Below are 25,811 nucleotides of genomic sequence, written 5' to 3'. Positions count from 1 at the left end.
ATTAAAGATGAACGTATGCTGGGTATATACCCAAAAGAATTAAAAACAGACTCAGATAGCCCTATAGCCATGATCATAGCAACAATATTTGCAGTAGCCAAAAGGCAGAAACAAAGTGTCCATCAAGTGATGAATAGATAAAATATGGCCTATCCATACAATGTAGTATCAGCCTTTAAAAAGAAGGAAATTCTGCAATATGCTACAACATAAATGAACTTTAAAATATTATTCTAAGTAAAATAAGCCAGGCACAAAAGGACAAATACTGCATGATTCCACTTATATGAGGTTCATATGGTGATGAAATTCATTGGGACAGAAATTAGAATGGTGGGAGTCAAGCATTAGAGAGAGAAGAATGGGAAGTTAGTATTTAATGGGAACAGTTTCAGTTTGGCAAGAGGATAAGGGTTCTGTGGATGGATGGAGGTGACTGTAGCACAACAATGTGAGTGTATTTATTGCCACAGAACTGCACATTTAATAATGTTTAAGATGGCAAATTTTATGTTACCTGTATTTAACACTTTTAAAAATGCATACAAAAATTTGAGAATTTCAGTTGAAAGATTAGTATAGGAAGGGTGGTGTAGTCATTACAACTGCTAACCAAGAATTGTAAATGACATAAAAAAAACAACCATGTTAATGTTATTTTAGGTAAAAAAGCAGGATACAGGATTATATGTAGTAAATTTCAGCTATGTAAAGATAAAAATGTCCATATCTGTACATATGTATGTGGGAAAAGAAAGGAAAGAGATGTATATGCCAACAGTGGCTATATTCTGGAAGGTGGGCTTCATTTCATCACACCATTTTCCACAATGAGCATGTGTTACTTTGATAATGGGATGAAAAGACAGGATAAATCAAGTATAAAACCAAACCACAAAAATTTAAAGGAATATGAATATTTATTCAATCTCCACAATGAGAGAGGTCTCCGGGTTTAACAGGAAAAGACAGAGGGAAAACATCACATAGGAAAAGAATAATGTGTTTAATTACTTAAAAAGTGAAACCCAAAACCAAATTTAAAAGGCAACTTCACATACTAGAAATACAGATGTCCAACAATCATACAGAGAAAGCATGATCAAAGTCTTTAATGAGCAAATAATTAGAAGGTAAAATAAAATACCACTTTTATCTATTATCATTGGGGGGGGTGTTTAGGGGTTTTATTGATTTCATGGTTTTTATTTGCATGCTTATTTGCTTTATTTTTAGCTTCACTGCCCTCTTTCTTTAAACAGGAGAGTGGGAAGAATAGCAAAATAGAGAAGCTTTTGACAATGTGGCACTGAAAGACTATCCTAAGAGACTAATTTGAAATACATAAAAATTTTATTCAAAAAGTTGTTAACCATAGCATTATTTGAAATACTAAAATTTGGAAGTAACCTAAACATTGAATAACTGAAAGAAGGTTGTGTACATTGATAGAAACTACCCAATAAAATATATTCCCACCAGTATAAAGCATCTTTACAAAAATCTGTAGTAACCACATATATTTAGTGGGGGGAAAACCAAGAATACAAAATTGTACAATAATAGTATGATGACAACCATATATAAGTAAAAATTCACACCCCAAAAAAGACAAGATATTAAGTGACTATCTTGGGGTAAAATACTGATGTATTTTTTTTATCTTTTACTATATTTCTGTTGTCCAATTTTTCTATTAATTACCACAATTTTGTAATCAAGAAAATAACTGTTTTTTAAGTAAGGGGACCACAAGATTCTTTAGCGATGTTGATTTCATCCCAAGATGTAGTCTAGAGAGTCACAAACCCTCACCCTCTTGTAGGTGGGAGCATGGGAGTAGGGTATGAAGAATGATCATGAATGGATGGTGAAAGGGGGAGGGAAAAATCTAAGGGTGGAGGGGAGGTAGGGATTGGCAAAGGAGAGTGAGGGACCAGTATACAAACTGGTCAACCGAGGAAAGGGGCTTTGTGGAGTCAGGGAAGACTCTGACTGCTCAGCGGAGGTCTTTGTAGACCCAGTAGTAGGCACTAATGGTGTTCTCAAAGGGCAGGATCAAAGAGGGATTTCAGGAAGACACATGGATTCTTTAGGGACTGAGGGAGGAAAGAAGAGGGGCGGGCAAACTACTTGGGAAAGAGTTGAGAAGGGCTGAGGCGATGGCCATGGTAATGGAGAAAAAGAGGCTGACCGCCAGAGTGAACTCCCTATGCTATGCTTAAACAAAACATACTTCACTCACTCCTGGACATGGCTTCATAGGCAAACCCAGGGTAGAGAATGAGCCCATAGGAGGAACTTGCTAGCAACCACGTGGATCCAGCTCAAATTCAGAGTTAATGGACAGCAGCTCCATTCAATTTACTTTCTGTCATGACAAAAAGGTTCTAGATCTGTGTTGTCCAACATGGTAACCACTAACCAACCACATGTGGCCATTGAGCACTTGAAATATGGCAAGTGCAATTGAGATTCTCTTTTTGAAATGTTTATTTCATTTTAACTAATTTAAAATTAATAGTCAGATGTACCTAGTAGCTACTGGACAGCACACACATTGGGGTAGTGGTTCTCAAAGTGTGGTCTTTAGAGGAGCAGAATGATTTGTAAGAAATGCAAATTCTCAGGCCTCACCCAGAGGCACTGAATCAGAACTTTTACAGGCAGGGCCCAGCACACTGGATATTAACAAGCCCTTCAGGTGGTTCTCTGATGTACCCTCATATTTGTGAGCCACTGAATTAGGACCATTCAAAATTTCTAGGATCACTTGTTCTAGTTTCAACTGAACTGTATAAAAGAACCCCTGGCCAAGTGAAATGGGACTTTCTACAAACAAAGTGAGTGGAGAACCATTAAGAAAATATGTACTGATCAGTGAGGTTGTGAGACAACAAAGATGTGGTTTATCTAAACTAAGTCAAGATAAGGAACAAGGTTGACTTTCATATCTAAAAACTAGAAGTGGCTCCTCATCCCACTGAATGTTAGAGATAAATAAAAGGAAACCAAAGGGGCTCTAAATTGAGTTCAGTATCACAAATAAACAAAAAACAACCATAACTTGTTAGATGTTTTAGAAGAGTATGGCACTGAATGTGAAATGCAGAACTTCTAAAAAGAGAGATTTGTAAAGGGAGGCCAAGGGGAGCTGAAGCATTCTGAGGCTACACACTCATGCAGCAAAGATAAGACAGAAGCACTTCCAGCAAAGACAGATTAACATGCAAAACCCAGATGTTTCTTTGGTAATGCAGGTAAATTACTCCCAAAATGGCATAGTTCAGCTTATGATTTTTTTTTTTAAAAAAAAGCAGAATTTGGAGATTTTTTTTTATAATAAAACTGTGCTTCAAGAAATAAAGTGAGGAAAAGTGATGCGTGTATGTATTATAGTCAACAGGAGTGACGAATGTGAAATAAAACTGCGTTAAAACTTACTGTAACTGTAGATAGGAAATACAGCTAAGTACACTGAAAATATGTCATGAGAAATTTATAGACTGGATTGTAAAAATCGTAGTGGAAGTAATAAGATCTATAAAGTGGATGAAGAATAAAAAGAAAGGCTGAGGGAAACCATCTGTATGTGAAGCTGAGACTTCCACAGAGAGAAATGCTTCAGAATTGGGGAGATGAATAAGGTCTTCGCTCCTGAAGTAGAAATTGTTGCCAGAACACTGAAGTCACTTCATCACTTAAAAGATCGTTGTGTTACCATAAATACCTCTATTGTAGGCTATTTAGTAAAAGATAATCATAAAATTCTGAAATTTTACTGATTTGAAGTAATCTTTTAATATAATATCTTGCCATTTTTGGTTATCATTTACTACACTATAGTAACTTACCCTAATTTGCTGTATTTTGCTTCATAAGCATTTACCTTTAAACAATGATGCAGTGTACAAACAGAAATACTAAAAATTACTCACTTTTATACAGGGCTAATTTAGATGTTTATTTGGAAAGTGGTTGAGACTTGTTATGACTAATGATAATCAGCTTCAACATGTTGTAAAATATGAGTTTTGAATATTTCATCCTTTTTTAAAATGATATAAGCTAAGTTTATCACTACCACCCACCCGTGTTTTTGGTTACTTTCATATTTAGGAAATACAGAACTACATTCTTGAGGATTAGAAATTACCTAATGTTATACTAATAAAAAGTTTTCACAATTCTCAAAATAAATTAGAATTTAATAAAGTTAACATTTTCTTTAATCAGTATTTAAAAGTAGACTATTTCTTAGCTCCTGGATAAATGGATGCCTGCAACAAAACACCCTTGAAGAAGAACACTAATAAGGTTGTGGATATGCAATTCATGGATAGTTATGCCTTTAAATATTTCCATTGTATATAACAGTCTTTTAATAGATGTCCTTTGGGTTCATGGGTCATATTATTTACTAACAAATTATTATTTGGGTCAGAAAGTCTCTAAAAAATTAACTCATACATCTCATGCCTCTAGTTTAATGAGTATTATTTATTATTTGATATAAAAATTCCACATTAATCACTTCATATATATTTTATCTTTGGATTTTGAAATTTTGTGTTCTTAGAAACAAAAATTTAAGATAAGATTTTAAGACCTTGGCATCTAACATTATTATTTAACTTTACATTTTAAAAAGAAGCTTGGATTACATATTGACATAATGCTTTTGATATATTGGGCTAACTAAGGCAAATTATGCTATATAATATAGAGGTAATATGCAAATTGACCATCAATCCAACATACAAGATGGCTGCCCCCATGTGGACACAAGCTAGCCACCACAAGATGGCCGCAGGGGAGGGCAGTTGTGGGCAATCAGGCCAGCGGGGAAGGGCAGTTGGGAGGGACCAAACCTGCAAGGGAGGGCAGTTGGGGATGACCAGGCCAGCAGGGGAAAGCAATTATGGGCGACCAGGCCAGCAGGGAAGGGCAGTTAGGGAAGACCAGGCCAGCAGGGGAAGGCAGTTAGGGGTGACTAGGCTGTCAGGGTAGGACAGTTAGGGGCAATCAGGCTGGCAGGGGAGGGCAGTTGGGGGCAATTGGGCCAGCAAGGGGACAGTTAGGCATCGATCAGGCTGGCAGGGGAGTGGTTAGGGGATGATCTGGCTGGTAGGCAGGCAGGTGAGCAGTTGAGAGCCAGAAGTCTCATGGATCAGGTCTAAACGAGCAGTTGGACATCCCTCACAGGGTCCCAGATTGAAGAGGGTGCAGGCTGGGCTGAGGGACACACCACCCCAACCCACCCCCAGTGCACAAATTTTGTGCACTGGTCATCTAGTTAAATTATAAACAAGAGAACCAGGAACTTAGTGTTAAACCTAATTTGATATATGCTTATTTTTCGAAATGTACTAAATTCCACAAAGTATTTCTTGAATATAGTGCTATGTTTGGTTATTATGTTCTTGATATCTAAAGGTATAATAATTTTAATTTGCTTACTATGTACATATTCATTCAATAAATAAGCTATGACTGTTCAAAAAAGGAAAGAAAAGGATCAGCCAATCGCCAGTTTAATTAACAATTAGAAATTAATAAAGACCAAATAAAAATGTTTGGCTGCTATATAATTTAGGCCAAATTATTGATGCATATTTTCATTGCATACCCCTTGGTACCTCTTCCAATATTAAGGGTAATCACAAAATAACCAGCTCTAACTCATTCTGTCACCAGCCTGAAGGGAGCACTATATATGTATGTGTGTGTGTGTATATATACACACACACCCACACATGAATGCCCCCTTTGTGGTTGGCATAACTCAAGGTGTCCATGATTTGGGAAGATCGCCACCTCGGGTGTCATTATACATGTTATGATCCTGCAAAGGGTCAGAATCTACAAAGTACAGTTCCCCTGCATGGACATCAGAAAAATTAGCCAAAAATTCATGGGGATTAAAGCTAACCCACACAGTATACCTGTAGTCTATTGTGCGTATGGAATATCCCATGACTCTTATATCTTTTAAACTTGGCTTGTCAGAATTCCACTGAGGATAGTCTGCAGGCCGGGGGTACTGGCTATAGGCAATGGACTCACGGGGATTACCACGGAGAGTCAAATCCTCTTCCAAGTCATGAAGTTGAAAATACTTCAGAAGGCTCTGGCCTTCTCGGCACAGGTCCACATGAAATGAGGGTCTGGGGCAGTGAGGTGGAACATGCAATCCTGCAAGTCCTGTGAGTGTGGGAAAGAGAGAGACAAGTTCCACGAGGTCCTTGACTTGCCGTCCTGAAGGAGAAAAAGACCCATCAGAATGGGTTACATTACAGAATTCTGTCATAGCAAAGCAGAATAAGTAAAGGAGGCCATCTGGACTCCACAAGTTTTGTGTGTTTTTTTAATAATATCTATGTTTAGCATAAGAATTGTACAAACAATACCAACTTAGCACCTCATCCAATAGCAGGATACAAAATGAAGGTGCCCTCAGCCCTCTTGACACTTTTAAAAACTACTGGAATTTTGGAACCACCAGTTTATAATTAGTTCAAGCAAGGATCATTAATGGAGGCCCAAACCACTGAGTTAAAGTCTGTTAAAGAACAGACTGCAGATAACCTTTACAATGGCAAGAACTAGATGACATGACCACCTTAACCAGGTGATCAAACCTGGCATCACTAATAATGGCACAGGCTTCCAAAAAGTGCCCAAATGTGATACAATGAGAGCACACTACCTCATATGTAGTGTACATGTTAAAAAATGTTTACCCTGAATCTCATCATGAGAAAACAGGGCCATTGCATAAGACAGCTTGAAAAAAGATGAGGTTAGGAAGATAAGGAGCACCCAGATCACATCAGACCTTGTTTAGCCACTGTAAGGACATTTTGCTCAGAGTAAGACAGGAAAACATAGGAGGCTCTAGAGCAGGGCAATACTACAAATTGACTTGGGTTTTAATGGGATCACTTTGGCTACTATGAGGAAGAAAAACTCTAGGGGAGCAATGGCACATCCAGGAGAATTTAGCAAGTTATTCCAGTAATCCAGCAAGAAATGGTGGCAGTGTGGTCCATGGAGATGGCAGTGAAATGGTGAGAAATGCAATGGACCAATTCTGAATGGGGAGTGACAGGCTTGCTGCTGCACTGCATATCATATATGGAAGAGTGTCAACACTTGAGGTAAAAGGTCAGAAGTTTAGCGCTGAGCACGTGAGATTGGTTAGGTAGGACAGTCTGTTGGAAATCCAAGTCCAAAGTTCAGGAGATACAGGCTAGAGATAAGATTTGGAAATAAACTAGATGACAGTGCAGTTTTATGAGTTTATAAGTTGCCTAAAAACCTCCCAATAAAAGTTTCAAAAAAGATTCTTGCCCTAGCTGTTTGGTTCAGTGGATGGAGCATCAGCCTGCAGACTGAAGGGTTCCTGGTTCAATTCCAGTTAAGGGCACATGCTTGGGTTGCAGGCTCGATCCCCAGTAGGAGGCATGCAGGAGGCAACCAATCAATGATTATCTCTCATCATTGATGTTTCTATCTCTCTCTCCCCCTCTGAAATCAATAAAAATATATTTTTAAAAATCCTCAACCTGTCAGATTTCTCCAAGTAAACAAAAGCTAGATTCATGCCTTTAAACTATTTAACCTTTTTATCAATGACATGAAAGAAGAGCATGCAGCACACAAAAATCAAATGTGCAGGAAATAAAAATGAGCAGTAGAAAGCAAACTTGGAAAGATCTAAAAGAGCCAGAATGATGGTCCAGGACCAAAAAAAAAAAAAAAAAAAAAAAAAATTAAAAGAGAATCAATATAAAGTACAGAATGTAGATGTTTAAAAGATGGATTAAATGCAGGACTCCAAAAAGGGGGGGGGGGGGGCGGCGCAACCTGCTTTAGCAGAATCATAGAAAAAGGACTCCCAAAATGAGCAAATATTGTCTTAAAGGACATGCTTCATCTCTGCACTGAGCAGATCAAGTCATGAGACAACTCTCAAAAACATCATCCAGGTCTCCTTGTGTGGCAGAGAGGGGATCCAGTCCAAAAGACATTCTGGCAGTGCTTTCTCAAATTGGAGCATTTTGGAAGACAGAGACCAAGATAACCATGGGTCTAACACTGTCTTGAGAGGAACAGTTAATGGACTGGGAATTTCAGCCTAGATAAGAGAAGGTTATGTTGTTTTTGAAACTTGGAAAGACTGGCACATGGAAATCAAAGTAAACTTGACGGTCATTGTTGGGGAGGGCAGAAGGAGAATCACCTGGTAATGTTACAGGTCTAGTGGAGCACCAGACTGGTGAGCTACCAAAATGGCAAATGCCTCTCTCTCACAAACGGCCAAGTTTCTGCCAGACTTGGAGTTTTGCTCATCTGTGTTTGTGTATGTGGGAAGGGGGGGACAGCGGATAGAGCATCAGCCTAATCTGTTATCCACTTCCTCTGAGCTCTGAAGTAGGCTGCTGCTGTCTGCCATCCCTAAGATAACCCTCCCCATCCTAGAGATGCCTTTTGCTCCTTTGTCTCCAACCTCGCCTTGCCCCACCTGCCATTCATGGCTCCTTGAGGACAGAAGCCATATTTGTCATCTCTGACCATGCCAGTCCTCCCTTACCCAGAGCATGGAAAATACCCAGGAAACATGTGTAGGAATGCCAACACTGGACAAGAAGGTGGACTGAGTAAGCCCCTAGCCTATGATTTGGTAAAGTGGTTTATATAAACTAAAGAAGCTATTACTGTCAAGCTATATCATTTTAGCATATTATATACCTGGCTCCATCAATTCTGAGATGGAATCAAAAGGGTCGATGTAACGGAAAAGCTTCTCGCCTGCCTCTGGAAGCGGAGCCGTCCTTCCGGGAACATAGAACATCAGGGGAACACGAGTAGTGACATCAAAATTGCTGTATTTGGCCCATTCTCCATGTTCGCCTAGAGCCCACCCTGGTTCATAAAAAAAACACAGAATGACAGAAAATGAAATAATCACATTACAGTGTCTAAAATTGTTCATTTTAGACACCATTTCATTTCCTGTTATTATTAAAAACCAGAGGAAGCAAAAACTCATCAACTATCAAAAAATTCCTCTAAAATTAACAGAAAAAGGGTGATTTCACCTGAATATTACTTATTTGAAGTACCACATTTATCTTGAATGAGGAAACCTTTAAAAAGAAAAAAATACTAAATTCTCAAACTAAAATATCTTCTTTTCAGTAAGCAACTAGCAATATGCACTCCGGTTAGACTCAAGGGATCGGTGCCCACCCTCCAAACCCACCTCCCCTGCTAAGATGGGCTCATTCTTGACTGGGCAGGGACTCGGACAGCTGTAGTATCAGCACTGCCTTATCCTACACCTACCTATCTTGATTCAAGTTTCAAACCTCTAGTTTTTACATTTGGGTATGTACCACCAAAAATAAATGAATAAATAAATAAAAATAAGCTGTGAAACTATAGCACAATCACTCAAATTTAAAAAAATAAAATAAAAAAATAAAAAGGCAAGGACAGCTTGTCCAACTTTTAGGACACAGCATAGATTTAAAAAAATATAACTTTTGATTTCAAATCTTTAATCTTGATTAAAAACTACCCTTAATTCTGATTTAAAACATCCCTTAAAAAGGTAACTTGAATACTCCAAGTTGGAAATTTCCAACCTTTTTAAGTTTGAGTATTCTTTTTGATATAAAAAGTACATAAAAGACAGAGATTGTACACTGAGTATTTTGTGTTACAAAATAATCAAAGCCAAAAGCGTTGCCATGCATGGATTTGAGAAGACTTTTGGAGTTCAGATGTAGGAAGTCCTGGGAGAGCCCTTTGAGAAGCGCAATTTGTAATCAACTGCAGCTGCTTCGGAGCAAAGAGTGCTTCCAAGTGGGGCTTCCCATCATGGGATACAAAGGGCTGTGTTAGCACTGCAAGAGGAAACCTGGCATAGAGAAGAGAGTTCGGAAGTGGATGGAAGTTCATTAGGGAAATAGCGAAAAATTACAACACCACCATATTTAAGGAATACAGGCCTTTAAAAGGCATAAGCTAGGTCTGTGAAAAAATGGCACAGAAAACTGTCTATGACATTGTTAAGTCATGAAAAAAACAAAACACCAGGGAACAAAATAATACACATAGCACAATCAGCCCTGCCTTGTTTCATTACTAGTATATTATATAAATGCACTCACATAACCCATAGCCACATGCATATGCACAACCAAAGACTGCAAATGCCCCCCTATCTGTCAGTGACAGCTCAGGGTAGGATGCTCTGCCCCTATGTGATATGCTCCATAAACTTGTTTGTTTTTTTTTCCTTTTTACAATGAGCACATATTATGTTCTAATATTGTTGTTCTAATATTAGACTAGAGGCCCAGTCCACAAAATTCATGCACGAGATAGGGGGAATCTCCCTCAGCCCAGCCTGCACCCTCTCCAATCTGGGACCCTTCAAGGGATGCTCCACTGCCCATCTAGGCCCCACCCATCCGGGTGGGATCGGGCCTAAATGGGCAAACATCCCTCTCAAAATTCAGGACCGCTGGCTCCCAACCACTTGCCTGCCAGCTAGCCTGATTACCCTAACTGCTTCTGCCTGCCAGCCTGATCACCCCCAACCACTCCCCTGCCAGCCTGATCAATGCCTAACTGCTCCCCCTGCCAGCCCAATTGCCCCTAACTGCCCTCCCGTGCAGGCCAGGTCCCCCCTCCCCAACAGCCCTCCCCTTCAGGCCTGGTTCCCCCCAACTTCCCTCCCCTGCAGGCTTAGTCCCCCCTAACTTCCATCTTCTGCTGGCCTGGTCCTGCCCAACTGCCCTCCTCTGCAGGCCTGGTCCCACCAAACTGCCCTCCCCTGCTGGCCTGGTCACTCCCAACTGCCCTCCCCTGCAGACCTGATTGTCCTTAATCGCCCTCCCCTCTAGGCCTGGCCCCCCCAACTGCCCTCCCCTGCTGGCCTGATCGCCCACAACTGTCCTCCCCTGATGGCCATCTTGTGTCCACATGGGGGCACCCATCTTTGACCACCCATCTTTGACCACCCATCTTTGACTATCTTTGACCACGGCCAATTTGTGTTGGAGTGACAGTCAATTTGCATATTACCCTTTTATTAGATAGAATAATATTAAATTATTGTGTGTGTTTTTTTTTTTGGTTCGAGGTATGTAATGATAATGTGATTATACTTAAAAAAAAGCCAAAATTTTTTTTAGCAATTCTATTATTAAAACTGAACAACTAGGATTTGCTTTAAAACAATTCAGAGGTGGGGTATGGGGAAGGATGAGATGAACAAGACTGCCATGAGTGCATACCTGGGTAGCAGGAAGATGGATGGAAACCAAGGAGTTGTTTATCCTTTCCTCTTGGGCATATTTAAAATTTTTCAAATTAAAAAGAAATTTAAAAAAAAAACATGTTTCTATTTTTTTAAAAAATGGGAAACTGCCTTAAAAGAGATAATTGTTAATCCCAGGCTCATGTCAGAAAGGATGGAGTGGAGGAGTAGAGGCAGATCTGAAGGCCTTGTTGAGTTCTATCAAGAATGTTCTGGATCCTCCAAAGATAAACCCTCTACAATAGAAATGGGGGATAAAAAGGATTCCCACCCAAATGGAGGGTTCCTGCTGACTTTATCTAGCAAAAAAAAAAATAAAAGATTGCTACAGATTCACCCCACCCACCTACTTCTACCATCCCAGCTTCCAATATGCTCCTCTGAGCCATGGAGACATGGAGATAGGTCACAGGACTAACAAGGTGGTCATACAAGCACCTCAAATGAGTGACTCACCAGAGCATTTTTAAATGCTTACCATGATCTGAGGTAAATGCAACAATAGTGCTGTTGGTCAGTTGAAGGTCATCCAAAGCATTCAAAAGATGGCCAACCTGTGTATCCATGTAGGAAACAGAGGCAAAGTAGCTCTGACGTATTTTCTTCTACAAAATTAAAAAATAATAGTAATAATGTGACTGTGATTTAAATTGCTGTAGCATAGACAGTATTCACCTGAACACTCCTCCCAAACACCACCCCTGTGCTGATGCCCTTGATTTTCTCAATCAAAATGTATCATTCATTTCTATACTATCTATATCCCTCACCCCATAGTCACAGCGATTATGCAGGTCTATAAGTAAGATTCTTTTTTAAGGGGATCAGCTTTCACTTAGGGCACAGCAGATTGATGTGCCACTTACTGTTCCTTTCTGACTCCTTCACATACTCTTACAGGACCCAGGAGATGAACATGTACACAGAAACTGATCCCTCAGTCCCTCCAAACTCTGCTGAGGGTCACTCCAAGTATACTTTAAAGCTGTATCCATTTCCTGTTGCTGCTGTAACAAAGGATGATAAAGTGGAGGGCTTAAAACAACAAAAATGTATTGTCTCCCAGTTCTGAAATCCAGAAGTCTGAAATCAGGGTGTCTACAGAGTCATTCTCTCTCTGAAGGCTTGAGGAGAAGGTCTTGCCTCTTCCAGCTTCTGGCAGTGGCAGTAGTCCTTGGCATTCCTTGCCTTGCAGCTGTAGCACTCACATCTCTGTCTTCACATGGAATTTTCCCCTATGTATCTCTCTCCTTTTCCCAGTCAAATTGAGTCAGGAACCACCCTACTCCAGTAAGACTATTCATTTTAACTTGTTACATCTGCAAGGACCCTAACTCCAAATAAGGTCACATTCTGAGTTACTGAGGGTCAGGACTTCAACATATCTTTTTCCTTTTTTTAAAAATATATTTTATTGATTTTTCACAGAGAGGAAGAGAGAGGGATAGAGAGTTAGAAACATCAATGAGAGAGATCATCGATCAGCTGCCTCTTGCACACCCGCTACTGGGGATGTGCCCGCAACCAAGGTACATGCCCTTGACCGGAATTGAACCCGGAACCTTTCATTCCACAGGCCGACGCTCTATCCACTGAGCCAAACCAGTTTCGGCCAAAATATCTTTTTGAGGAACACAGTTCAACTTATAACAACAGGAGTGGAGGGGCCTTTCCTCTGACTACTTTCTAACACAGCAGAAGACTGGCAACTGCTTTTCTTCATTGCCCCCGGCTGGCATGTGAGGCTCATTTCTAACAAACCCCCAACAGCCAGAGAGCAATGGTGGGACAAGAGAGCATCACACCCCCGATGCTTGCTAAACCCAAGAGGGATTTCTGGAGCAGCACTGATGTCAAAGTGTCATGGCCCCTTCTTGGATGACTCCCCTCCCATCCTTGTTCAGAAATATTAAAGAAAAAGATGAACCCCCACCAAGGATGAGAAATAAGGGGGCCACTGACCTATCATAGCAGCCACAGCTTCCACTATGTGCCCAGCCATCTTATCGGCTAGACCTTCTGGTGTCTTTTCTCACTGCCAGGTGAGGGCAATCATGAAACTCACCTGTTCTCCCTATGAGGTAAAAAAATGACTGATATCCATCTAACAACATTCTAAGAGGATTATGCTGAACCGTGGCCTACTTCAGCTTTCTACTAGATAAAAGCCTTCAGTCTATAGCTTGGGGAACTTTGATCCTCCTGGGGATCAAAGACTCCTGTCAGGATGGCTGTGTCCTATTCAAGACTATGTCTGCCTTCCTATGCCAGCTGCTGGAAATAGGGAAGAAACAGATGTGGTCCTTACCCTTAATGAGTCACCCGTCCAGTGAGAACATAGGCTTGGAGACATGAAAGTGCACATTATTATTGGGGCCCAGGGATGACATAGGAGAATGAGCCCTCATGTCAGCCTGGGGAAATCAGGGAAGACCTCACAGAAGAGTTAGCATTTGTGAAAGGGTACTGGCAGACAATTTGGAATAAGACACACTAAACAGAGGCTACAGAGCACAGGATGGAGCAGAGTCACCAGAGCAAGGTGTATTTGGGGCCAATGAGCTGGCTGCTCTGTTTGAAAAATAAAAGAGGGCCAAGGGGGTGGGGGAGAATGCTGAAAGGCAGGTCAGAGGATCCAGACCTGGTGGGTCCATCAAAGGAGGGGAGGTCCCTCACTGGAGGCAAAGGGAGGCACTTAGGATGTTTAGGGTGAGGAGTTGATGCATTCTGGGCTACAGGTCAGCATGATTCCTCAGGCAACAGCCCAGAGAAGATTCCAGGGGCTCAAGAAAAAATTATACTATATTAGTGCTGAGCACACAGGCAGGGCTCAATAGATACTTGTTAAATAAAAAAAATACATCCAGACCCACTGCAGTGATTGGGAAAGATGTGAAGAAAGAGCAAGAAGCCAGTAGAGATTTGAGAAGGATTAGGGAGAATAAGTAGGAGTGGGAGAGGGGAGGGAACATGCAAGGGAAGGAGACGAGGAATCCAAGGGTAACTCTAGATTTCTCCTTCAGCTGATGAAACCAGGCACTGCAGCTGGATGGCACTGGCCATGTTGGTGCCCCAGCTCTCTCTGCTCCAAGACCCTGCTCACCAAGGTACCCCCTGAGAGTGACATGGGCCCGTGTTGCGTTTTCCTCAGAGGGAACCCCAAAGTGCCAGCAAAATGAGTATTCTGGGCATCACAGGAGTTGCCCACCACCCTATAACTGATAACTATCACTTGGATTAATTAGCTTTCTCCATGAGTTACTGATGGTCATCCAGGCCTCTTCCTCACCTCATGCCCACATCCAGTGAGTTACCAAATCTCCACATGCCTCTTTCTTTGGAAGTGGAGACACTGATTGAGAGACACTTTATCCATCCAGCACTTCCGATGTCATAAATGCCCCAAGACTACTCCCAACCCCAGCAATTTGTAATATGCTTTGCACAGAGAAAGTTCTTAGTACATAGTATCTACGGAGAAAAGTGACATCATGCTATAAGTGTCCCATACTTCTCCAAAATATATTCTTGGTACCTGAAAGTCCACAGGAATTGAGCCATAGGGCACACTGAGATTTAGAGCTTCAACGTCTTCCCGCTGCCTGATGTCCATCCAGGGGTTATAGGCTACAGGAGGGAGGCCAGGAGGGACCTGAGGATCAGGAGCCAGGGTGATGTTCTCCAAGGGATACAATTTCTGAAACTCCTTGAGGAAAAAGATATAAAGCCACCAGATTGTCACTCTTTTAGCAAAGGCACAGGACTGAGACTCTCAGTATTTATGCTGCCTTTTTTCTAAGCCTGTGATGCATTTATATGGTGACTCACTAACACTGCTCAGACATTTCCCCACCTGAAAGTTGGACCTTAAGTCACTCTCACTAGATGCCAATGGTAATGAAATCCTGTGACTTGTTTTCGACGGAGTAGTGACAGCTCTCTTCCCTCATAAAATCATGCACTCCTGTTCCTATCCTCCCTCCATTGCAACTAGAAAAGGTGTGGAGAGGTATTGTCAGTTCCCCAAACCACCCTAAGGTTTGTAATTCACTGGAACTCAGCACACAGTCATACTCATGGCTATGATTGATTACAGTTAAAGGAGACCAAACAAATTCAGCAAAGTGGAAAACCACATGAAGTCTGAGAAAAACCAGGCACAAGCTTCCAGAGTCCTCTCCCTGTGAAGTCACACAGGATGTCCTTAATTCCCCCTGCAGTGAGTTGTGTGATAACATGCATGACATGCTGCCACCAAGGAAGCTCATTAAAGCTTTAGAGTCAAGGGTTTTTACTAGGGCTTGTCACCCTGGCATCCTCTGCCTACACATACCAAACTTCTAGACGTCATGCAGGAAGGTGGTAAGGGTTTGCATAAACAGTACAGGTATAGTGACCCTCTCATCAGTTCTTGGAATGGTAGGAACACTCCAGAGATTCAGGTTCCCAGCCAGGGTTAAGCTTATAAGCAGAACTTCTAAAGGATGATAGTGAGGCCTGCAAGGTTAATTCTTCTTCACAAAAAGCAAAAGCGAGACTCACTCCATCAAGGGACCTGATAGCTCCTGCTAGGAAGGTGAGATCCCCTGGGCCAATCTAAGAGAGATACCAGCAGCATCAAAGAACATGCCTTCTAGTCTCAATTCTACTCATGAGCAAGGGATGAGGAGTTAAAAATGGGCTGCTCAGGCCCAGGGAAAACACAATAAAGAAAAGCTAACAATAATAGGGAAAACATTTTTTAAAAGATATTACAAGCTCTAAATGATATACATGCAAGCACAGGATTTGAGGTTCCAACAAGAAATGCAGTGCTGTGTGTATAAGGAGTCTGAGCTGACAGGCTTTGGGGGAAAGGGGATTACTGAAGAGGGATTCACATTGCCTGGAATTGTGTTCCAAGGGCCATCCCCTTTTGCAGGCCTTGGCAGCTCTGACTCGCTTCTCTATGATGATCTCACCAACCAACTCAACATTTGCTCATTGAGTTCAAGGAAAGGAAATAAAACCCTCCAATGGAGGAAAATAGAAAGCCAAGCATTTCCAACAAAATTCTTATATGTACAAATTCTACTACTTAGCTTTGACTTCTGAATCCCGTCTTCACACCACCAAGTATACTAGTGTCATCAGGCACCCCTAGTGATCAGGGATGGCATGACAAAGCCACCTTCACTACACAAACCCCTTCTTTAACAAACAGCACAGCTGCCATGACTATGTTGGATCAGCCCCCAGCCAGCTCTTCACCTTGGGGTATCTGAAGGGGATGTGTGGCTTGTGATACCCAACGGCCAGGAAAAAAGGACTGGTAGATGTTTTCATTTTTTCCAACAACTGTATGGCTTTCTTGGTGCTCTGTTTATCAGGCAAGGTACCCTCGGGTACATCTGCTACATCCACTGGGCAAATCAGGTTGGCATGGAGTTCTCCATCTGGCCCTCTACATGTCTTTCAAAACAAAAATATATAAAGTCAGCTTGTTAAGTGCAAGAAATAGAAGTCATGTATTTTACATACACAATGTATTTAACATTCATATCAGCAACCCAGCCCATTAAGTATTAGTCATTCAGGACAGAGACACAGGAAGTAGAACTTAAACAGAGAAGTGTTTTCGCTTTTCCAGAGTGGGGTCAGAAATCTACCAGCACTTACCTCCCTGCTGTTAATCCTCTGTCTATATATCGTAATTAAAGGAAACCCAAGTAAACTAATGATTAAAAAATTCTGACTCCAACTCAATAAAGCAATAAGCCCATTTAAAAATGGTCAAAGGACTTGAATAGATATTTCTCCAAAGTAAATATACAAATGATCAATAAGCACATATAATGATGCTTAAAATCTTTAGTCATCATGGAAATGCAAATCAATACCACGAGGGTGCAGCCTAGGTGCCCGTCAGCAGATGATTGGATCAAAAAACTATGGTACATCTACACAATGGAATACTATGCTGCCATAAAAAAGAAGGAATTCTCATCATTTGCAGCAACCTGGATGGAATTGGAGAACATCATGCTGAGTAAAATAAGCCAGTCAATGAAAGAGAAACACCACATGACCTCACTCATTTATGGATAATAAAGAACATTATAAACTGATGAACCAAAAGATAGATATAGAGACAGTAAAACAACAAGCAGACTGCCAAATTACAGCGGGGAGGGTAGGGAGATCTGGGGGAGATAATAGATCAACCAAAGGACTTGTATACATGCATATAAGTACAATCAATGGACACAAAACTCTGGGGAGGGAGGGTATGTATGGGAAGGGGGGGAATGTTAAAATATGTACACAGGTAATAATTTAATAAAAATTTAAAATTTGTTAAAAAAAAATACCACGAGGGTGGATATAATGTTTAAAAATGGAAATTAACAAGTGTTGGGCAAGAATGTGAAGAAATTGGAATTCTCATACATTGCTGGTGGGAATGTGAAATGATGCAGCTACTTTGAAAAACACTCTGACAGGCTGAAACCAGTTTGGCTCAATGAATAGAACGTCGGCTTGGGGACTGAAAGGTCCCAGGTTCGATTCCGGTCAAGGGCATGTACCTTGGTTGCGGGCATATCCCCAATAGGGGGTGTGCAAGAGGCAGCTGATCAATGACTCTCTCTCATCGATGTTTCTAACTCTCTATCTCTCTCCCTTCCTCTCTGTACAAAATCAATAAAATATATTTAAAAAAAAAAAAAGAAAAAGAAAAACACTCTGACAATTCTGCAAAAAGTTAAACATCCTAACTAATAAAAGAGTAATATGCAAATTAACCATCACTACAACACACAAGATGGCCACCCCCATGTGGTCAAAGATGGCCACCACAAGATGACCATCAGGGGAGGGCAGTTGGGGGGACCCAGGCCTACAGAAGAGGGGAGTTGGGGGGGACCAGCCCTACAGGGGAGGGCAATTGGGGTTGAACAGGCCTGCAGGGGAGGGCAGTTGGGGGAGGCCAGGCCTGCAGAGGAGGACAGTTGGGGGAAACCAGGCCTTCAAGGGAGGGCAGTTGGGAGAGACAAGGCCTTCTGGAGAGGACAGTTGGGGGGACAAGGCCTACAGGGGAGGGTCACTGGGGGCAATCAAGCCAGCAAGGGAGGGCAGTTAGGGATGACTAGGCCTGCAGGGGAGGCAGTTACAGGTGACCAGGCCTGCAGGGGAGAGTAGTTGGGGGCAACCAGGCCAGGAAGTCATAATCACAAACAAAACCCACAAACCTCAATGGATAACCAGCTTGAAAGAAGGTATAGCATATACAATAGTTAACCCCTGGTCACATCCTTACCTTAGTATTTTCATACTTTTCAGAGGAGGGATGATAAGGTAGAACCGACCAGCTATATGGAGAATCATCACTATGATTAGAAGATATTCCTTGAGGGGGGCGGGAAAAAAGAAAGTCACTAAATAAAACATGAAGGGTTTTTCAATGCCCTCCTCACCCTAAGTTAAAACTTTGTAAACATTTGGGGAATTATCATCTCCCCCTTTTGGGCCTCAGTTTTTTAATCTATAAAATCAAGAGCTTAGGCCACATGATGATAAATCCCCCTAAAGCCAACTCTCTCTAGGTTTCTATTTGAGCACTAAGCATCTGACTTCCCAGTCTATAAAGACTTCGTGACTCATGTTAGGCTCTTAAGAAGAAACCTAAAAGGGTGAGATAAGCCAATCTGTTACAGCAACAGAGCCCTGCAGCCCTCACTGGAGCCTCTCACCTGTCCTATGAAGAAGGTGGCAAAGGCACATACACCACCATTGGCTGGGGGGGGGGGGGGAGATGAGGCTCAGAGAAGGTTGGTGCTATGCCTGATGCCAACCAGATATTACATGATTGAGTTAGGACTCCAACCCAAGTCCTAGAACTCCAGGCTCAGTGCTCATTCATGAAGCATAAACCCATCCTAAGCTCAGTAGTTAACAGTCTATTTGGGAAGACAAAATAACAACATGTGAAACCAAGGAATCAGTGCCAGCTATCTAGAGTAGACGTACTGTGTTATGTGTGAGAAGCCCCATGCCCAGAGGTGATGTGGGTCTGGTGATGGTTTGCAGTGAGGGCTTTTGAGTCAGCGAGGCTTGCAAGGAGTCTTAGGGGAAGTGCTACCAATTGGATTTGAGGGGATTAGCCAGGAAGAGCAGAGAGGGTAGTGCAGTCAGAATCCCAGGAGAAAGAGCATTACCAGCACAGTGAAATATTTGGTAGGCAGTGGGTGGGGGGCTCATCAGCACAATAAGCATAGTGGGTAGACCAGAGACCACTGACAGACCTGGATTCAAATCCCCGCACTGCTCCTTAGTACTTGTGCAACCGTGGGCAAGCTACTTGACCTCCAACAAGCCTCAATTTCTTCCTCAGGAAATGATGACTATGATAAAAACCCACCTTGCTTGCTGTTGAGGAGAGGATTAATGGAGCAGCCAGCACAGTAACTGGTACATAGCTAGCATTGAATCAAAGGTGGCTGCTGTCATCTTTGACAGATTCTTCCCTGACAGAACAAGGTCTTGAGAACAAAGAACAAGTTGAAAAATGTATTTCCACAGGGACTGCAGGCAACACTTTTATTCTCTGGCTAACACTCTGCTTGGAGCCTTATCCCAAAATCTAACCATCAGGAGGAAGGAGGCCAACCACCACCACTCAGGCCATATCTCGCCTCACTTCCTGAAACACAATCTCCCCTCTGCTTTACTTCCTCATCTCCCCAAAACTCTCTCTTCCTTCCAGCTGTACTCAGACAAGGGGTATCATAATATGAGTACCGACTACAGGACGTTCTCCTGATGGTGGGCTTTTGGTTACACAAAATATTCCTGACATATTCACCTTCAAAACTGGGCCTGACTTAGTCTACCCTAAAGTTACCCTCAACTTGGACTGGCCAACTGGGTTCCAGATGAAGGTTGCTGATCCTGCTGATGTAAGCAGTGAACAAAAGGAAAACTACTGAAAACTTTCAAGCAGCAGCCCATGATAAGCACTGTGTTCTATACAGGGCTTGGATTTTTCAATGCACTGTCACAATCCCGAACTACCTGTACTGGAACACTCCCCTGCTAGGTAATTAAGGTAGTTATGACTTCAGCTTCCCAGAGAAGGATCTGAGGCTCAGAGGGTGAATGATTTGCTCAAGATCAACTGCACAGCTGAAGTGGCAAAGCTGGGACTGAAACCGAGGGGCCTGGATTCCTGGTGGCACTGCCCATCAGTAGTTCACTCTGCCTCCAGAGATGCTCATCTCAGCTGTATGTGGAACAGCAAAGATCTGAAAACAACTTGGACTAAAGTACAGTAGGACTAAATGACTACTGGGATGTCATTAAAAAAAAAACTTTGCATGGAGAGTAACTATATGGGAAATTTTTATGTTAAAAAATCATGATAAAAATTATATGTATAGAATAAATAATCTCCAATCAGAAAAACAATGTGCCTATAATAGGGTGGATATCAAAATACAGCTCCCCCACAGGGTGATGTGATTACAAGTGTTTTACATTTAGTTTATACTTTCTTTTTTGTCCAATAATCATGCAATTCTTCTGTAAGTTAAAATAAAAGTCTTAAAGTTTGTCTGTGCTTCAGCATTCTCATTTTGGCATTAAAGAGAATCAGTTTATCAAGCAGTGTTGAATATCAAGACTAGCAGCCCCTGACACTCTATAGATCCTAGATGCCAGCTTACACTGCTTTTGCTGATCTAATTCACAGACCTAAGCAGCAGCCCCTTCTTTAGGCAAGACAGAAACAACAGTTATGGCTACATGGGGCAACTTCAGATGTTCTAATCCTTAATCTCCAACTTACTGACAAGGACCCTGGAGTACAGAGGTCAGGCACAGAGCTAGAATCTCATCCAATCCAGTGCACGTCCCTCCACCCCATGAGCTGAAGGAATCAAACCGCACCATGACTAATTTCTGTAAGGAAGAGAAACTCCTCCTACCCTTTGTTACTTCTACTGTTTTTACCCCCTTTCACTTCTGCCAGGTTGAGAAGATTTTATAAAAAGTAGTGAATAATGAGGTGTCCACCTATTCTCAATAAGTTTCTGCAAGGACAGACCCAACCCTAGGACAGAATCCCCAGTGCTTGGACATGAAACAAAAAATAACCCAGAGTTTGGACAGCAAGCAGTACCTGGGTGAAAGACTTTTCCAACCGACATGGTCACGTAGCCATTCTCTTTGAAGTACTGGGGGATGGTGGAGAAGTTTCCAGCCTTTTTTCTCCAGTAGGAGTTGAAGTCATACAGGCGGGTGGTGTCAGGTCTCCTCCCTGTAAGGAAGGAAACTCGGCTCGGGGCACACACTGCTTGCTGTTAGGGAGCAGAAGCAGAGGGAAACATCATCAGAGAAAAACAAGTCTGGGAGCTCAAATGTAACCAGGCAACCTACTGAGTCCTCAGCAAACAGCTTGGCAGCTGAGTCATGCAGATCTCAAAGCCAACCAGTGGGAATTGGGTTTCACTCAGTCACCAGAAAGAGAGAGGGAAGGACTCAGCCCCTCAAACCAGCAGATGATTATGTCCTTCTACACAACAGTATCTCACAGGTGCGTAGAGCAGACAAGGGTCCTGGGGTGCCCTCAATTAATGAGATGAAGTGCAACCATGGCAAGCTGGCTGCTCTCACTCAAAGTTAGCCAGCAGGTCTGAGGGTGCCATTCTATAGCACCTCTTCCTTCTCAGCACCTATGGGGAAGAAGGCTGGTCAGAACCATCCTGGGAATCTTAGGGCCAGGATATTACTTGGGCCCAAAGAGGAGGGGAACCTTGAAAGTACAATCTTCCTTGTTAGTGGACAACCAGGTTATCACAACTGCCGTTTTCCAGATGATCCTTCCCTCTAATAAAGAGATGCCTGGCACAATCAGGACTATCTAACAACTGCTAAGGTGACCCTCCTCTCCACCCCTCAGTGCACAAGGCACACATATATACCTAGGACCCCAGACATACCTGGGCAAAGGCATTCTGGAAGAGGAGACTGTGGGATGCCAGTTGGTCGATGTTTGGAGACCTTATGAGCTTGTCCCCATAACAACCCAGGGAGGTACGCAGGTCATCCACAATTATTAGAAGGACATTCAAAGCATCTGCACGGGAGGGTGCAGCTTCAGTAAGATGACCTGCACAGACACTGAACCCAGATCATGGTAGGTGCTAGGGTACTGAAAGGCCCAAACTGTACCCTGCACCTTGACAAACAAGGCTAACCAAGCCAGAGATGGTGAGAGTTGGTGCACAGAGGAAGCCTCAGTCCCAGGTAGTAGGGTTAGGCTTTGGCCATGGCCTCAAGCCTGGATGAGAGAGGAAGAGACAAGGGATAAAGAGGGAGAGGGAGGAAAGGTTAAAAGAAATAAGCCCTGACCGGTTTGGCTCAGTGGTTGGAGCATCGGCCTGCAGACTGAAGGGTCCCGGGTTTGATTCTGGTCAAGGGCATGTATCTTGGTTGTGGGCACATCCCCAGTAGGGGGTGTGCAGGAGGCAGCTGATTGATGTTTCTAACTTTTTATCCCTCTTCCCTCCTCTGTAAAAAATCAATAATATATATATATATATATATATATATATATATATATATATATATATATATATTTTAAATTAAAAAAGCAGAAAGAAAAATTTGGGGAAGGAGGGAAGTATGGATAGAGGGGAAAAAGACAGTGAGTGGAAGAGAAAGAAGAAAGGATGAATGTAAAGATGGATAGAAGCAAGCAAGGAAGGCAGGCAGGCAGGGAGGCAGGGAGGAAGGCAGGGAAAGAAGGAGGAAGGAGGGAAAACTGAGGGAGGGAGCGAGAGACTAAAGGATGAATGTAGGGAGGGAAGAACGAAGGGAAGCTGGGAGGGAGGAAGAGAGCCCCACAATCAGGGCAGGGGCACAGGCATCACCTTTGGAATAGTTGCCTGGCGCCACGGATCCTAGAGGGGTGCAGAAGGAGCCCAGGACCAGGCCTAGCAAGACCAGGCCCCGGTCCGACGGCATTTCTGCCTCAGTGCGACTGCTCCAGGGTCAAGGTGACAAGTCGCAGCGGGAGGGCGGGGTACAGCCACCTCCGCCTCCGCCGCGACCACCGTGGACTATGCCGGCAGGGCCTCTGGGACCAAAGGCCAGTGCGCCGCAGCGCTAGTGCGCCTGCGCGCCTGTTTCTAGCCTCGCCTCTCTGGGGGCGGGGCCTGGTGGAGAAACAGGCTCTTGCTTCAGATCCTCTTTTGAGAGCTGCTTGCTGCAGGGAGTCTTTCAAGGTGTGCAACCACTGTTTTTAAAAAGCACTTTCCTGCTTCTTTGCCCTTATTCCTACTGTGCTTTTAACCTGCAGCCTTCCCCTTCCCTCTTCTCTGTATAAAAGTCACTTTTCCTTACAGAGCACCCCAAATGCCATTCTCCTTCAGTGAGAACCTTTGAGAACCAGCATTTCTGACTCCCTTTCCTAGTCATCTGTTCAACAAATACTAAGTGCCACAGATATATATACCAAACACATTTGGTGGCTTGGGAGTTTTTAAGTCCCTGCCCTTATGGACCTCGCAGACACTAAATAACCAAATAAACACGAGTGGCAGTGGCATGTATGGTCTGGAGGGGAGGATTTGCTTGTTATTTTCTGTGGGAGTAGCTAATAAAGTGACATTTTAACAAAAGCCCCAAGGTGATGAGGGTACAAACTACATGGATGTCTGCAAGAAGGGTGATCCAGGCAGAGGGAGCAGCCATTGTGTGGAAGATGATTGACAGTGTTAGAGGATCCCAGAGGCTGGTAACAGGAGATGGGAGGAGTGAGGATCATAACTCCCTGTCAAGAATCATTCACTGTCTCCCTGGGACTGAAGGTTGAGAAAGACATCACAGTCCCCATGCTCCCTCTAACCCACCACTAATCCCCAGTGAAATAACCTAATATGATGCCAGGTAGATTAGAGGTAAATTTTTTTGTGTGAAGAAATACATAAATATCAATGTTGCTATTGAGGGCTTCCTATGACCCAGGCAATATGCTAACTTTCTCCTCACAGCAATGCTGTGAAGTAGATGCTGCGATTATTCCCATTTTACAAATCCAGAAATTAAACTCAAAGAGGCTGAATCACTTGACCAAAGACACACAGCCAGGAAGTAGAAAATCAAGGTGACCACTGGTTAGGCTCATATGCACGCACAAAGTCTTTTGGTTGATCTCTCTAACCAGTGGTCACAGACAACAGGAGGATGGGGGCATGCGTGGGGAGGGGTTTGGGATGAGAATGGGCGGAATGAGGACAAATATGTGATACCTTAATCAATAAAGAAATTTTTTATTTATTCTTTAATATATTTTTTATTGATTTTTTACAGAGAGGAAGGGAGAGAGATAGAGAGCTAGAAACATCGATGAGAGAGGAACATCGACCAGCTGCCTCTTGCACAGACCCTACTGGGGATGTGCCCGCAACCAAAGTACATGCCCTTGACCGAAATTGAACCCGGGACCTTTCAGTTCGCAGACCGAAGCTCTACCACTGAGCCAAACCGGTTTCAGCAATAAAAAAATTTTTAAAAAGAAAAAAAGAAAAGCAAGGTGACTCTCAATGAGAGGTTGCATCCTCAAGCGATAGGCATAACATGGTCATTGTCTGTGGCCTGCCACCACTGCTGCTGCACCTGCTTTGCTGTTTCTTCAGGCCCCAGAAATGGGCAGCTATTAACACTGAGGCCTGGCTGGTGTCCCACTGGGAAGGGCCAGCCTATGCCTGCTATCCCTAGGCCAGAGCATAGTGAGCCCCTCAAGGTGGGTCAGCCCCAGTCCAGGGCCCAAGCTGCCAGACTCCAGGTGGCCCCTCAGCTGTCCCTCTTCATCCCGACCCTTCCCCTTGTATTGGTGGCTACTCATAGTCTTGCTCTTTTCCTCCCAAAATTATGGCCTAATATCTCAGGAAGTCTGAGCCCAATGTAAATAAATATTCCAGTGGGTGTTCAGAAAGTTGTTCTTACTCTTATTTCCTCTTTCATTAGGATATGTAATACTTTCTCATAGCAACAGTTGCCTCCTATGTGCTTGTAAACTAAGGACCTAATTATATTCTCATCCTTACCAAAAAGCCATTAAGAAAAAATAATTCAGTATACCCCAGGGTTGACCAATGTGAAGAATGAGCCTAAGCCACACACTGTTCCTGCCTCTAAAAATGCACTGAGTCCCATCTTATCTAGGCCCGGGGTGGGGGGGGGGACTACATGAGGATTAAGGAGGCACACTGGTCGTTGCCTGCTACCCTCCCTCAGGAGTGCACTGTCTGTGGGAAGGACAGGCAGAAGTATAACTTGATCACAGTAACACAGGTGGACTTTTGATTTGTCAAAAAGAAGGGTTTCCCCAGAGGAAGCAATAGATATGAAGACAAATTCACCTAATCTAACATGGATTCAAGCACCTCTGACATATTGCTGAGGTGTTGGAGTCCATCAAGAAGAGTTAGCTGTA

At 42.8% G+C, this 25,811-nt stretch overlaps 1 protein-coding gene across 3 annotated transcripts; it reads right to left on the bottom strand.

The window, feature by feature from the left end:
* Window positions 1–901: 901 nt before the first annotated feature.
* IDS (iduronate 2-sulfatase) lies at window positions 902–23,457 on the bottom strand. Of its 3 annotated transcripts, none has more exons than XM_084871208.1 (9): window positions 23,245–23,457; window positions 22,312–22,481; window positions 21,492–21,669; window positions 18,633–18,721; window positions 16,586–16,786; window positions 14,871–15,041; window positions 11,814–11,940; window positions 8,755–8,928; window positions 902–6,258 (listed from the first exon to the last, which is right to left on the bottom strand). In XM_084871208.1, exons 1-9 carry the CDS (start codon window positions 23,336–23,338, stop codon window positions 5,786–5,788), a joined length of 1,677 nt encoding a protein of 558 aa, XP_084727334.1. In that variant the 5' UTR covers window positions 23,339–23,457; the 3' UTR covers window positions 902–5,785. The 3 variants fall into 3 exon arrangements, with proteins under 3 accessions (XP_084727334.1, XP_084727335.1, XP_084727336.1); XM_084871209.1 differs by having other exon boundaries at window positions 22,312–22,448; XM_084871210.1 differs by having other exon boundaries at window positions 22,312–22,492; window positions 23,245–23,345.
* Between the last annotated feature and the right edge of the window lie 2,354 nt (window positions 23,458–25,811).

This window comes from Pipistrellus hanaki, assembly GCF_964339955.1.
Source record: "Pipistrellus hanaki genome assembly, chromosome: X".
NCBI classification, from domain to species: domain Eukaryota; kingdom Metazoa; phylum Chordata; class Mammalia; order Chiroptera; family Vespertilionidae; genus Pipistrellus; species Pipistrellus hanaki.
Note: the sequence above shows the minus strand (reverse complement) of the source record. Positions and strands in the feature narration are given on the sequence as shown.

Excerpts from the sequence above, each read along its gene's own strand:
- IDS (XM_084871208.1), bottom strand. The coding sequence starts at position 23,338 with ATGCCGTCGGACCGGGGCCTGGTCTTGCTAGGCCTGGTCCTGGGCTCC. Across the intron at positions 22,482-23,244 it reads GCCAGGCAACTATTCCAAAG|GTCATCTTACTGAAGCTGCA; the intron begins GTGATGCCTGTG and ends GTGTCTGTGCAG. Across the intron at positions 8,929-11,813 it reads TGCATTTACCTCAGATCATG|GGTGGGCTCTAGGCGAACAT; the intron begins GTAAGCATTTAA and ends TTTATGAACCAG.